The sequence below is a fragment of the Anguilla anguilla genome, chromosome 11, assembly GCF_013347855.1.
Source record: "Anguilla anguilla isolate fAngAng1 chromosome 11, fAngAng1.pri, whole genome shotgun sequence".
Classification (NCBI taxonomy): domain Eukaryota; kingdom Metazoa; phylum Chordata; class Actinopteri; order Anguilliformes; family Anguillidae; genus Anguilla; species Anguilla anguilla.
Genome location: NC_049211.1, coordinates 11455931 through 11470912, shown reverse-complemented (window position 1 = coordinate 11470912; position 14982 = coordinate 11455931). Strand labels below are relative to the sequence as shown.

The 14982-nt window shown below is 41.7% G+C and overlaps 1 protein-coding gene across 4 annotated transcripts; it reads left to right on the top strand.

The window, feature by feature from the left end:
- Positions 1-1677: 1677 nt before the first annotated feature.
- Positions 1678-14463, top strand: LOC118208254 (alpha-1,3-galactosyltransferase 2-like). 4 transcript variants are annotated; one of them, XM_035382746.1, is made up of 7 exons: positions 1678-2121; positions 6551-6603; positions 8142-8204; positions 9809-9892; positions 11433-11522; positions 12923-13060; positions 13271-14463. In XM_035382746.1, exons 2-7 carry the CDS (start codon positions 6557-6559, stop codon positions 13947-13949), a joined length of 1101 nt encoding a protein of 366 aa, XP_035238637.1. In that variant the 5' UTR covers positions 1678-2121; positions 6551-6556; the 3' UTR covers positions 13950-14463. The 4 variants fall into 4 exon arrangements, with proteins under 4 accessions (XP_035238637.1, XP_035238635.1, XP_035238636.1 ...); XM_035382744.1 differs by lacking the exon at positions 1678-2121 and adding an exon at positions 2146-4363; XM_035382745.1 differs by lacking the exon at positions 1678-2121 and adding an exon at positions 5748-6104.
- Positions 14464-14982: the final 519 nt, after the last annotated feature.

Below are 14982 nucleotides of genomic sequence, written 5' to 3'. Positions count from 1 at the left end.
ATATCTCTGGACTGCGCCAACTCTGCGCCTAGATGACTGCTGCGTATCCAGTGCCGGCACTAGTGTCCTTTGGGCCGGTATGCAAAGCGGGTGAAATGGGCCCTCCACAGAGAACAATATTGGGAAATTACCGAAGAGAGATAACCATGACGAAAGTATATGTTACCTTTACACAGAGCTGCAGTACCTCCACTTTGACGTTAGCCTATGTACCAGAATGCTTTTGAAAACAGTCACGCAATAATAAGGTTACTTTTAGTGGTGTAGTGGGGATTTTTTTAGTGGAGGAACGCTATTTTAATTACGTCATCACACATCGCGTTATAATAATAATAATAATAATAGACTGTATTTATATAGCACATTATAATACAATGTCTTCTCAAGTTATGTGGGCATTAAGCATCTCTTATTTTCAGATAAAAACAGATGGATCAACAAACAATTACAAATGCCACAGACCCACACACACACACCCAACCAAATAGACTGTTAAGATAATCGCCAGATACAAAAGTGAGAAGGTAAACAAACTAGCTACAGCATTGCTTCATAACCACACAAATAATCCCAATTAAATAGCATTAGCAGACTGCAGAGTACACAGACAGGATCCGCGAACTAACTATCTAAGCGGTACACAGTTGCCGTGCGTGTTTGTTCTGGGATAACGTTAGCCTCCGTTTGAGTTGCATCTGACGCCAGTGACGTGGACGGTGTCGCCTCCGGTTGAGGTGCATTTACCGTGGATGGTTCAGGCTCCAGGGAAGCCTCAGCATGGGGTAACGTTACATCTGCCGATAGCATTACTAGCATCGTCACCAATAGAAACCGTGGGCGGCAAATTCGCCGCTGGTGCTGCGCCTGTGAACCACGTTGAATAAACCTTTTTGTCATTTCTAGCCTATTTTTCTGTATTTTCAAGTCTTCTGCATTGTCTTTTCGCTTTTGAAAGCCCGATTTTGACTTCTGCATTTTTGAGAAATAACTGTCAAGAAACGTGTAAACTAAATTAGCTAACGTTACTGTAATCTATGGTAAGTAATGCGCGCAGCCGCGATCAAATCATTCAATTAATGACAAGACAATAATGAAAGCTGCTATTGGACAGAGACCCCCTGCGGTTACCGGGCACGCCCTCATTATCAACATATTGTTCTCTGATTTGACAAAATGTGTGGTTACTTTTCAGAGCTGAGATGTTGCGAGTATTTGGCGCAAAGGCTATTCAATACATTTCACCCACCATTTCAACGGGCCCTGTGGGCCCCTGGTCAAGCTCGGGCCCCCGTGCAATTGCATACGTTGCATACCCGCTAGCGCCGGCTCTGTGCGTATCGCTACGGAGCACCACCGGCGACTAGTGGGCACCCTCAGTATTTCAAGGCCGCTTCATTCACACCAGCGAATGGAGGAAAGTCTACAATTACAATATCCAACAGGTCTGAAAAACTCAAAGTGAGTGCAGGCTATTAGAGTATTACAGTATCGCGTTTCTGAGTTCGCTAGCCTGCACGACTTAGAAATAATTCTTCTCGTAACCTGAACCAAAAGTAATCATGTTTGTTATGGGTATATTTTAATACGCACAACGAAAGTCGGGGTACAGAGTATATCCACCTTTCTTGCATTGCTAAATAATTATCCAACTAGATCAAAATTGAATTTCATTTATCAAAGTTATTGAAACCTGCCCCACAATGGGAACGGCGAACGTGATACGAAGGTGTGCCCTCCAAATAGCCAATGACAGCTCAGACCGTCCTATCCCAACCAGGTCTTAAGTGGCCACCGAGGCCACCTCTCTGCTTTCTATCTTTTTCAATTTTTCCTTTGCCTCCGTACCCGAGCCGTGGCTCACGTTGATTTTTAGGGAGCTACCCTAGCCTCGGTGTCCCCACCGAATAACCCTGGATCGCTGGACTTAAGAGTGTTAGTACCGTTTCGGAACCGTGTCTTTACGCCTTGAAGTACCGACGGGCTCGTTGGGAGTTCGGTGTTGCCGACCAAGCTGGCCTGTCTAAAGCTGCATTTTCCAGCGCGTGGCTGCCTCAGCTGGGTCTCGGGGATCACTTTCTCCTCACTCTTTCCTCTCTTCCTCTCCTCTCCACACTCCGACTCGTAAGTAACGCCATACGAGGGTCAATTCCCGCTAAATAATTTAAAGTGTCGAGGTTGATAAAGGGTGATCTCCAGTTATTCTGGGTTCAGTATTCAGAGTGCTGTGCCATTAACAGGGTAGCTGAGGGTGACCCCCTAATAATTAAAATTGAAATAATAAAATAAATCAACTTAAATTGAATAACTCAACTAAGTTCAATCAACCTTATGACAACTGTATGATCAAGTGCAATATTACACTGACACCTATGTTAGTGTTTGACACAAACATACAGAATATACACTGCTGGCTGCCTCGTCTTCTATAGTCCCACACACATCACTATAATACATACAGTGCAATTCAGTATGTGCAGCCAAACCACTACAAACAACTTATGAGTTATATTTTGCTATTTTATCATATTGACTATCTATGTATTTTTGCTCTTTTGTTTGCTCTTTTGTTCTGGTGTGCTTCTGCCTCTGCCTCATCCTCTGAACCACTACTGTCCTCGCTGTTGCTGCTGCTGCTCATGCCACCATCCTGGCCCTTTTCATGAATTGCAACCTCGTCGTCCTCCTCACTTGTTCCCTCATCTGATTCTGATGATTCAGGTGAAAATAACTCAGAATTACGAGAAATAAAGTCGGAATTGCGAGAAATAAAGTAAGAATTCCGAGAAATAAAGTCGGAATTTCGAGAAACAGTCGGAATTGCGAGAAATAAAGTCGGAATTGCGAGAAACAGTCGGAATTGCGAGAAATAGTCAGAATTGCGAGAAATAAAGTCGGAATTCCGAGAAATAAAGTCGCAATTAAGCAAACTTTTTTCTTAATGTGGCGGAAACGGGCTTCCATACACATACGGCTTCGTCTATTGTGTGTCTAAGATATAATCTTGAGGAAAAACATTTAAAAAGTAGAAGGATAATCCAGAAGCACTCGGCACCAAATTTGCTTGTTGAAGATCTGTCCGCAGTATGTCGGGAGGCTATTTAATCCAGCTCTTTTTGAATTGATATGTAAATGTGTACCTTAGTGCAACGTCCTGGTTTGCATCAAGATCCTATTGTTGGAAAACAAAATTCCACGATACTTAACACGGAACCCCTTCAAATAAAACTACGAACATCTTTGAATTGCCGGAACATGCCGCCGAAAGACGGAGAGCTTGTCATTGACTTTAAACAGCTGAGTTTGATTTTAATTACAGGCTTTGTGATATTTTCGGAAGCGCTGACGCGGGATAACTTTAGAATATTAATGCAAAGCATTGCGCCTGGTGTGACATCAGTAAACCTACAAGTTTGTATGATTAATTTACATACAAACCAAATGGTAGCATTTAACGGAAGCTTGTCAAGATTTGAGAATGGGAGCGGAGCTCCATCATGTCCTGGTGTTCCACGTTTTCCCTCATTATTTCATTGGTGGATTAGAAAAATTGATTGTACGGCTTAACGCCTTATCCTGTTGCTTAGGTCTGATTTTTGTGTGTGCCAGTGCCACTGCCACGGACTTTTTGATTTTTTTTGATGATTTCAGTTCACCCTTGCAATGATTAGTCATGGAAATATTGGCTATTTAATTTACAGCATTAGGCTATAAACGTTATGTAGAATGGCTGTATTTGTATGCTAGGCCTATGTCACTTTATTTCACGTGTGGAACATCAATTGCATGCATATGTGACCAATTTAAATCGATGTATGCGAAAGATAGAAGAAATAAGTCAGGGTTCGGTGTGGTTTCAAGTTTAGGTTACCCGATCTTAAAATGACCCAGTTTATTCATTGCGCCTACATCAAGTCACCGCAGGGCCTATGACAAAGCTCAGTGGGACTGTCAGGAGGTGAGCCTGACAAGCCACCGGCTTCGCTGTGCTGGAATCACGGGGGAATTCATTAATTGGGATCCAGGTGTCGAATGCACACCAGGGTAATGGGCTGATTGCGGGTTTATCTGGTGGGGGAGCGGCGCAGCTGAGTTCCGTAGTCTATGTAATTAGTGAATTGTGTGGGTATAAAGGGGAGGCAAGTGACAGTAGCCTACAGAGGAGAGATGGGTGGATGGATGGATGGGGTTCCTCATGAGAGGATTTTTAGCTTCGGTTTTTCGCTTCTTTTTTTTTTTTGGTTTCGCTTTTGTTTGTTTTTGTATGAGTGTGTTGTCTCTCATCTGTCTGGCGGTGGCTTCCTGGAAGGCGGTCCCGGAGGAGGAGGAACGCTGCAGTGATCCTGTGAGGCGCTGCGCTGGCCCTGTGAGCAAAGCCACTGCGCTGGCCCTGACGAGGGGGGAGAATGCAGCGATTCCCCACCTTGGCAGTAACGACTATCGGGACCGGGCCAGAGAGCGGGGTGTGGCGGTGCAGTCCGGGATATAGGCGAAAGCAGACCAGAACTGGAACCAGTGCCTGCTCCCTCCTGCATAGTGTGGGGTGCAGCGAGATCCTCACGTGGCGGTCGGAGCACAGTGTGCAGAGTGTTCCGGGCCGCAGGCCAGAGGCCTAGAGATGAAGTGTGGACGGGTGGAAGGCAGGGCCGGCCCTAGGATTTCTGTGGCCCTAAACAATCTGTCGACTGGAGGGGCGCGTGCGCGTCGGGCAGTTTCCATGGTCAAAATTCTTCTTGCATGTTATCAAATTCGGTTGCCTTTCAGTTTTTATAATACCGCTAGTTTTGTGATACGGGAAGAATTACGTAATTACAAAAATTACATTATTTACCTAAAGTACCATTGGATCGGGTGGGGCCCTAAACAACCGCATAGAGGGGGAAAACAGCAGTGGCCTCCGTGTGTGCTGTGTGTGAGGGGAGTGTGCTCTTACCTGTGCTGGGGCTCCGTGGGAGGGAAGGGGTGTCATAGTTATGTGTTTCCGTCTGTCTTTCCTTGTTGGGCCGCCAGATGGTGGCACTTCTGTTTTGTGTTCTGCTCCCCCTGTTTAATTGTATTATTGCTTTCAATTATTCTATTGTTTGTGGGTTGTCTCGTTTTCCCTTCCCTCTCTGTGGCCTGATTGTTCATGGTGCCCTCCTGTGTCTCGTCAGTGTCTGGTCTAAGTTCCCTTCTTCCTTGGCTCAGGTGCTGGATCCTTGTTTGTTTTTTGGGTGCGTATTGGATTGTGACTCTGTTTTGCCGTGAGTGTTTTCCTCCCTGCCAGTGTTTTGTTTTTGCCTTGTTTTTTTTGTATTTCTGCATTTTCTCTGTTTCTGCGCATTAGGTTTTTTTTCTTCTCCTTTTGACTTGCCCTGCGCGGCTTAGTTTTTGTTCCCTTGTTTTTTGTTCTAATTAAAAGCAACTTGCTTGGTTTTGCGTTCACTCTGTGGATTTTGGGTGTTTTTTGACTCCGCGTTTGGGTCCATTCCCTCGCCCACCTTGACAAGGGGGGTCATCGGCAGGTAGCGGGGTGTAGGAGTGGGGGGGAAGCAGTAAGGGCACGGGTTAGTTCGAGACCGTGGCGTACCCTACTTGTACAAATTGTATAATGAAAAATTTGCCTTTTAGCCTACTTGCCTCGTCCTGGTTTCCTTGTGGTGGGTGGGTTCCTGTGGGAAAAGAAACCTGGTTGCTGTTGGGTGGCAGGAGCTAGCGTGTGCGACTCCCGAGAGGGCTCCCCCCCCCCCCCCCCCGGATAGCCTATATAGCATTGTGAATACTAAGCTAGCAAACAAACTTTTATTTGTACGTCTTATTATAGTTAAGCGTAGCGATCATTAACTGAAACTAGCATAACTTCGGACGAGACTAGGCTTTAATTGCGGCAGTCTGCTGGAAGGGTAGATATTCTACTACGGGTTGAGGATGCATTTGGGTGGCGCTTGATCTGGCTTCTGGTCCACTTTTATTATTGAGCAGTTACTGAAATAGGATACATCGTTTTATGCAAGTCTGCTGACTAGTGCTAGGCTACCACATTATTTTATTTAATGTTCTGTATTTTATTTTTCAAATTTGTCTCTTTTCCCCACTCGAAGACGTACGCTAGTCTATTTCTCTTTCAGGTAAGTAGGCTACATAGGGCTCCTAGCTAGCCTGTACAGAATTTGCCGTACTAAAAGTCTTGTCATGTAACGCTGCTCATTTCTGCCTTAATGAGGGAGTTGAATTTTAGGTTGTTTTTTTTCCAGTGTGTTCGCAAAACCGCTTTATTTCCTAACTTTAATCGGTAGTCTTTTCTGCGTTGATTTCGGTTATTTTTTTATTCCGTGCGCTTTCCACAGGGAATAAGTTAGCCGTCATTTTTTCCAGGAACAAAAACTTGTTGCATATCGTAGCTGAAGTCCTAGATTAAAAACGCATGGCATACGCCACTCTTACGAATTTGTGGTAAGGACTGTTATAGGATAGCCTACTTCATTTGTGTCAGTTCGGGAGATATTTTAGCTTCAATCTCCCTAAAGGTTCTATTATCTGATTAAGTAGTGTATTTCTGTTTTTTTCTTCGCAGCCTGGAATGAACTTCGGCTTGAACGTCGGTAGACGAGTGCTCTCAAAAATGAGGTTTGTGAAGCGGCTTTACTGCAGTTCACCACCCAGTTCCATTTATCGACCTCGGTAGAATTTCCTCGGTAGAGTTTCAGTTACTCGACATACTGTAAGTGCTTTTTGAATCTTGTACGACCTGTTAATCAAGTTTCGTTAATTGCACGGCATCTTGCCATTGTGCAGAACTAGGTAGGTACTTCTAGGAATGAAGGAACCAATCAAAATTGAACGGTTTCTGGCGAATTCCATATGCGTAAAAATGATCCTACAGTCAGATAAGATTGAATTTGTTCCTAACCACTGGGGTTGAATAAGGCCGTGTCCTATGTATGAATAATTTCCTTGAGATTTCAAAATAAATAAGTGAATACAGAAATTATTATTGTTGTCCTTAAATCAATGGAACACAGCATCTGCTAAATTCATAAATATGAATGCAGTATTTATATTTATTCACTTGTTAATTTATCTGGAAGCAGGTAAAAAGTGGGACTTGCTTCTGAAAGGTTAAATTCCCAGGTGGGGTTTTGTCTTGCACCCTGGAAATTTACACTTAATATACAGTACTGGTCCTCAGCACTGGTTCTGGAGGGCTGCATGGTCTGCACAATTTTGCCAGCCTGTAATACAGCAATTTAAGCTATTAATTACGCAGCAAGACCACAAAGAGCTTTACATGTTGTGGTGAGTAGCTGTGATGTATGTGATGCTCTGTGCGCAGATTTTTTGATGTCTGTTAGTACCCAGGTAGCTGAGTTCTGGACACACATGCCTTTATGGAGAGTTTTGGATGGGAGGCTGGTGAAAGGGGTGTTGCAGTAATGTATGTGTATGAATATGAACGCATGTATTAGATCTTCAGCATCAATGAGGTTGAGAGATTGGTGGAGGCAAGCAATGTCGCAGTGCAATTTTTGTGATAAAAGTTAATGTGAACTTTCAGTAGGAGAGTTTAGTCAAAATGACTCCAAGGTTGCAGACTTTGGTTGATGAAGCAACAGAGATGTCATCAATGGCGAAGCAAGACAAATCAGTGGGGGTTTTTTTTTTGAGGGTGGTTTTTTGTGCAAGCAGCATGTGTTTTGTTTTGTTGCAATTTAGCATTAGAAAATGAATAGATATCCAAATTTTTATCCAAGCTGGGAGTGAGGGAGTAGGTAGAACTGAATTTATTGGGTGCTAACCTATATCCCTGAATGTGTATGTGTGTATACATGTATAAATATAAAATGTAGGTATGTGAATGTCATCAGTATAGCAATGAAAGTGTAGAGCATGTTGATGGGGGATGTAACCAAGAGGGATCATTTACATGATAAATAGGTTGTTTTCTAGGAAGAAAAAAAACAAAACAAATACTGATAAAGAACAACAAATACAAAACAAGAGCCATTGGTTTTAGAAATGCATCTCTCAAAAGTGCCCTTCCTCTTTTACTAATTTACTAATTTTTTTGGGTCAGTTTGACCCAAATTGTGTCGTTTAACCAAAGGGTTGAAGTATGTTAATGGTAGCGCTCGCTTAAGTGGCTGTTTTTCTTTTATTTTTTGAAGGAATAGATGCCCCGAGTTTCAAGCTTGTCGCCTTCTTAGGCTGCTGCCATTTGCTGACTCACTGTAAGTTGACTCGATATCTACATTCTTACTGTCACACAGCAGAAAAAGCTACTTGTGGACCGCCAGTGATGCAATTTCAAAGTGCGAACAGGCAACGTCAGTTCTGAGGAAGGAGTAAAATGTGTAGCAAAGGCTCTGTCCAACCGTATTTAATATCTTCGTCTTTTATTCTTCTTTCATTGGCTACTGTATATTTGAATGTGAATTGCATCTGTTAAATGATCTGTTAAAAACATGGATGTGTAATATGCAGTTTTATGTCCAAATTGCCACTGACATGGCTATTTCAGTACGAGAATGTACTACTCAGTGGTTTGCACTTTGCACATTTAGGATAGCAGATATATTTTGAAAAGCAGTGTTTTGAAAAACGTTGTCATAACAGCATGAGTCGTATAAGAGTGCAGGGGTAGTCTTCAGTGGCTAAATGACATCCACATTGATGAACTATTTATTTATTTAGGATCCCCATTAGCAATACGCAGTGTGCAGCTAATCTTCCTGGGGTCCGAATATAAAATACATACTATACATACAAGATTATATAGTATGACATAACATCAAACAGACAGAATAGTACAAAACAGTAACATTAGAAAAAATAAAATAAAAATAGTAACAAGAAGGGGAGAGGAGAAAATACTGTTGGACTACATAAAGTATTGTAAATACAATGTAGGGATGGATGAGATGAATAAATTAATTGAACCGCATAACCAATATCCTAAAATATAATTTCTGTGATTTTCCACAACTTTTCAGTGACTGCTCCGTTATCCAATATTTCCCCTGACAAAATTATGACCCGCCATATTCATAGCAGCTGTAATTTTCTGCATGCACCCACGATGAAAAAAACATTTCATTTCTTCTTACTCGCCCCATTTCCCCCCCCCCCCCCCCCCCCCCTGCCCCATGCCATTTAGTTTTCAAAAGCGATTAGGAGTAACTTACTTCAAACCTGTTCTGTAAGATTTCTCGGAAGCACTCGTCAGCCTTTCCGGATGGCCCACCTCTTTTTCTGTTGTCATATAAATTTGAGCAAGGTTGCTTCTCTGTGTTTCAGCAACATTTCATGTATTCGGTGATGTCGGAAGTCTTCTCCCATTTCACCCTTTGTATGCCCTGCAAGCCATTGTCCTCTTGTGTACTCACCTGTCCCAGTAAATACACCATTAAAGTCTTTGCGTCCATAGACCACAAGTCCAGAGGTCTCTGTTTGGGACTGGGCCAGTGTGTCCACGTTTCTGTGTGACATCATCGTGCTCATGGCAACGGAGATTGAAAGACCATGCCACAGAATCTGTCACTATCCAAACTTTAGATCATCTACCCTACAGACAAATTCGGCTATTTAAGAGGGGTAAACAGGCCTATGTGCCTGTACATGAATGTTGCTTACCCGAACATGACTCTAAACACAAATAAGCATGGCAGCTAACATTGTTTCAGTATATGTGAATACTGAAACATGAGTTTAACTGGAACAAAAAATAATGTTACACAAATAATAGCCTACACTATTCTGTAATTTGAAGTGAATGTACATTATGTAGCATAATGCCTGTACAATCCTTTGAGATTTTGTTTTTCTGTTTCTTTAGGCTGTGTAATAGATTGAGAGTATTGTATGGTCTGTGTGGGTGTGTCATCCTGCTACTATTTTTTCTCATTGGAGCATCTGGAAGGTAAGCATGTTTCTTTGACCATGCAAGAATAAATATTAATATATATATATATGTATACACACAAAAAATTATAAATAATTTAAGTACATGTGTGCATTTTCATTCTGTATTCTCTACTGTGATATGCACTGCCTGGCAAAAAAAAAAAATTGCCGTTTGGATTTTTGGACAGTGCCCAATGTATAACCCTCTGGAGGCAGTGTTATGATCTGGGGTTGCTTGAGTTGGTCAGGTCTAGGCTCAGCAGCATTATGCGGCAATAAAATGAAGTCAACGGAGTACCTGAATGTACTGAATGACCAGGTTATCCCATCAATGGATTTTTTCTTCCCTGACGGCACGTGCATATTCCAGGACGACAATGCCAAGATTCATCGGGCTCAGAGTGGTTCTGGGAGCATGATGAATCATTTTCACATGGCCACCAGAGTCCTGACCTTAACCCCATTGAAAGTCTTTGGGATGTGCTGGAGAAGACTTTACGGAGTGGTTCGACTCTCCTGTCGTCAATACAAGATCTCGGCCAAAAATTAATGCAATTCTGGACGTAAATAAATGTGACGTTGAATAAGGTTGTCGAAACAATGCCACAATGAATGCGCGCCGTAATCAAAGCTAAAGGCGGTCCATCGAAATATTAGTATGCAACTTTTTTTTTGGCCAGGCAGTGTATATTATTATTATTATTGTTTTGCTGTAATGTGATTCTCCAGACATCTCTTACCAAATCAATGGACAGTGTTACATATCTCAGTTCTGGAATTGTTTTAAATGAAATCGTTCTTATACCCATGAGCTCTACAAATGGAGGATATGTTTGCGTATAGCAGCTACATACACAAGCACTGCTGTACACTACCACATAGCAGTAGTTGTACATTAGTGTACAGCAGTTTGCACCTAATTTTTTAGAAGGCATTTTAGTTTTATATGTAGAACAATTTTGGCCATTAAGGACAAAAACTATACATGGCCAAAATTGTTCTTCATACAAAACTAAAATGCAAAATATACTAAACTAAAAAAATTCTAAAAACTAAAGAAATTCTTAAACTGCTTGTTACGTGATCATTGTCAAAATGCGCAACATGTTGGCAAACCATTAAATTCCCATGGAGGGAGCACTGATGCCCAACTGGTGTAAGCACACAGTTCAAAATTCATGCGGAGTCGTGATCCTCGAAGTTGTTTGTTGAAACAACTTAATTTATTTCCCTCTGAAACAATGCTGATTTGCTGTTGTTTACAAGACAGTTTCTTAGTTAACTGTGTGTCCTTCAGTTGCCTTAGATTGTTTAAATGCTTTTGGGTGTTAACATAAATAACAATGTCATTCCTTTATCAAAAGGCCTTACATTTCACAAATTAAATAAATTTTAAGTTGGTTTTCTTCGACACATTTTGACTGTTATATTATCAAAAATGGGAAAACACTTAACAAATTACAAACATAAACAAATGTTGCAGGGAGGATACATGATTCATAGGAGAAAACTAAGATGTGCCATGTTTTAAATTGTCCGTCTGTTCTAATTTTCAGGTTTTTTGAAAGTGCTGTGAGAGAATTCCGTTCACCTCCAGGTACAAAGCTACAAACCGAATACAATGTAGACAGCTCCCTAGATCTCCGGTGAGTCACATGACCAGAACAGTGGGCTGTGCATTTACAGGCTTTTAGTATTTATCCCTCTCTTCCTTGTACTGTGTTCAGCCCTATGGTTCAGCCTTCACTTTTTGTTATTCATTTTTTAATAAAATAATGTTTGTTATTGATAAACTTGTGGCCCTGGCCAATTTTAATTAATTAATTAATTTTTAAGATTAAGATGAGCGTCCTGCTCCTAGTCTGCCTTTATTTTGTATTCTTTGCTTTATTCTGATTGGTAGAAATCAGAGAGGGTTTTTGGCAGAGAAGAGACCACAGCTGAGAGAGTTCAATTTCCTGGATCCTGGTTCCGTTTCTTTAGTGTGGAAACTGAAATACCCAACATACCACTATGCCACCAATTTAAACATAACTTGTGGCCTGTGGATTTAAAAGAATCTTATTTTATCGTTATCTGCAGTTAACTTTCTCAGTGACTCATTGAGGGTGGGACCCTCATTTGCAACGGTGTCAAGGTACAATAAAACTAAAAGGAGAAAAAGAATAATACATTAGAGAAGAGGAGTAATGACAGGCATCTGTTGAAATGGTTACAATTCAAATGAACAAGATTCAAGATCAAAAATATCCCCGTGTTACAACAGAACCAAGCTTCAGTGTTTTTTTGCTGTTCCTTCCTGGTATGAGTGGCAGAGAATTTAAAAGCTGTTCCAAGTTCAGAGTTAACTTTAGGTACATGGAGCATTAGGCAGTCCTGAGAGCATGTTTAATGATTTCCAGTATTCCAAACCAAGAGTGATGACCGAGAGTTTACAGAGAAGGGCTTTATAAATTAACATAAACCAGTGCTGATCTCTCCTTGTTGAGAGGACCAACCTACTTTTTTATATACTATGCAGTGATGTGTATCACCAGTAATAGATCTAAGAGCTGTATGGTAGACAGTATCTAAAAGCTTGAGGGTAGAAGCAGCTGCAGATGTCCCCATAATCAAGGCTGAAAGTAGTCTATTTTCCTTGAATGTTTAACTAGGTTTCAATATGGGTTTTAAAAATGATTTTCATCAACCCAGATAAATAAATATTTATAGCGGGGGACTCTTTCAGTTAGAATACCATTAAGAGTATGAATCTGGGGGTTGTCATAGTCAATTTTCCTGGCACTGGAGAACAGCATGTATTTAGTTTTATTGGCATTTAATACAAGTTTAATGTCCACTGGTGCTTTTTGCAGAGCATCAAAGATGTGTTGCAGCTTTTCTGCAGCCAGTTGTAAAGAATGTGAACAACAGTAAATAACAGCATCTTATGCATAGAAAGCCTGTTTTTTGTGATGCTTGTCATAGATGCAGTATCATCTGCATGTAAAAAAATGATGCCTTGTCATTACCTCCTTTTTTTTCTCAATTCTTTCCCTTCTCACAGGTCCCGAACTGATGTGACTACTTGCACTGACTGGGGAGCACCCATTATGTGGGATGGGATGTTTGATCCTAACATCTACGATGAGCATCACAAAAAAATGGGCAGCACTGTTGCACTGACAGTATTCGCCATTGGGAGGTTAGCATTAATTGTGAGAGTGATGGGGTTGTCTGCACTGACGAGCCCAGGTTGCAGTTTAAAGTGATGGGTTTTTCAGTGTGTTAGAAAATGGCAGATAAATGTTCTGACTGTGAGAAGTTAGGAACTTGTTCCAACGCTGCATACATTACTAACGCCTACCAACACCACCATTGTAATGAGCTGTGCATTTCTGTGTGCTTTTCCCAGATACCTGGAATTGTACCTGATGGAATTCCTGACCTCGGCAGATCGTCACTTCATGGTGGGTTTACCGGTGACGTACTACGTGTTCACCGATGCCCCTGAGAACGTGCCGGGGCTCCACCTGATGGCAGGGAGGACCCTGGAGATTATACCGGTCAAGCGGCACGAGCGCTGGCAGGACATCTCCATGATGCGCATGAAGACCATTGCGGACGCTATCCAGACACGCATCCGGCACCGGCACCGGTACATCTTCTGCCTGGACGTGGACCAGGTCTTCGTGGGTCGCTTCGGCTCGGAGGCCCTTGGGGAATCGGTGGCGCTTATGCACTCTTCCTTCTACAACACCCCCCAGGAAAGGTACACCTATGACCACAACCCGAACTCCACGGCCTACATGGAGAAGGGGGACCTCTACTACCACGCGGCTGTCTTCGGGGGCACGTGGCAGAGTGTGGCGAACCTGACAGAGAGCTGTCACCAGGGCATAATGGCAGACAAGAGGAACCAGGTGGAGGCTCTGTGGCACGATGAGAGCCACCTTAACAAGTACTTTTGGCTCCACAAGCCCAGCAAAGTGCTCTCCCCAGAGTATTGCTGGAACTTACTGAATGGCTTCAGCAAAGAAATACACGTTCAGCGCCTGCGCTGGGGAGAGAAACACGATGACAGGAGGACCTAGGGGTAGGATGGACCAAAAAAAATATCATTACTTGCACTCTTGCATTACTTGCGATACAACAAATGCACACTTGCACATTTACAACATATCGCATTTATCAGATTGAGAACTTTGCAATTTAAAAAAAAATCAGTTTAAAAAAAGATTTCAGTAATCAGCACAAAACCAAAACCTGATTTGTACACAACTGTAAACAGCACAGTAACATCCTCCATGGACCTAATAGAAAATAAGATTCTCCACAATCAACCTTTACAGCTGTTAATGTCACTGTTGGTATGATTTCAAAAGGGTTACTATTAGGCATGAATCTATTGCAGATAACTGTTGTTGACTTTCAACAGGTAGAAAGCTTAAACTTTCTATGGGAAAGACCTTAGAAAACCACTCCATTTTAGCTTGCAGCACTATAACTTTAGCCAGCAGGCTAGTAGTGATAATAAATTATGTGAATGAGTAGGTCTACACAATCATGTCATTGTACCCAGTAAGGGGTCAACACATCACAATCCTAATGGTGCAGGGGACAAAGACATGTACTTACACTGGTATTTTGGATATTAAAGCCCATTTACTATAAATTTTCAGCAAATAGTCATGTCAGGGTTAAGAAGACATGGAAGTTTGAATTTAATTTGTAAAACAGTCTTTTCTCCATGGAATACCTTCTGGCAGAAAAACATTCTGCTTTCAGGAAATGTGTTACTAACAATAAAACTCAACATAACTTCAGAGAATGTCATTAATTGATTAGCCATCCATGCTTTAAAATTCATTATTATGCAACAATGAAGTAACTTTGACAAAAAATTATTTGGACATCATTTCCGGAATGATGGATTCTCAAGCAACTTTTAAAGTTTCGGCAAGTTGATATTCATACCGTTCGGAAATGAATGGAAACAAATGGCTGGCTGAAAGGTAAACAAATTGTTGGGGAAAAACTAGCTAATTCTACTAGCTAGCTAAAACTAAAGCTGTTGTATGTCTTGTGGCAATGTAAAGTATGCCTACACAAAATTTGTACTAAATG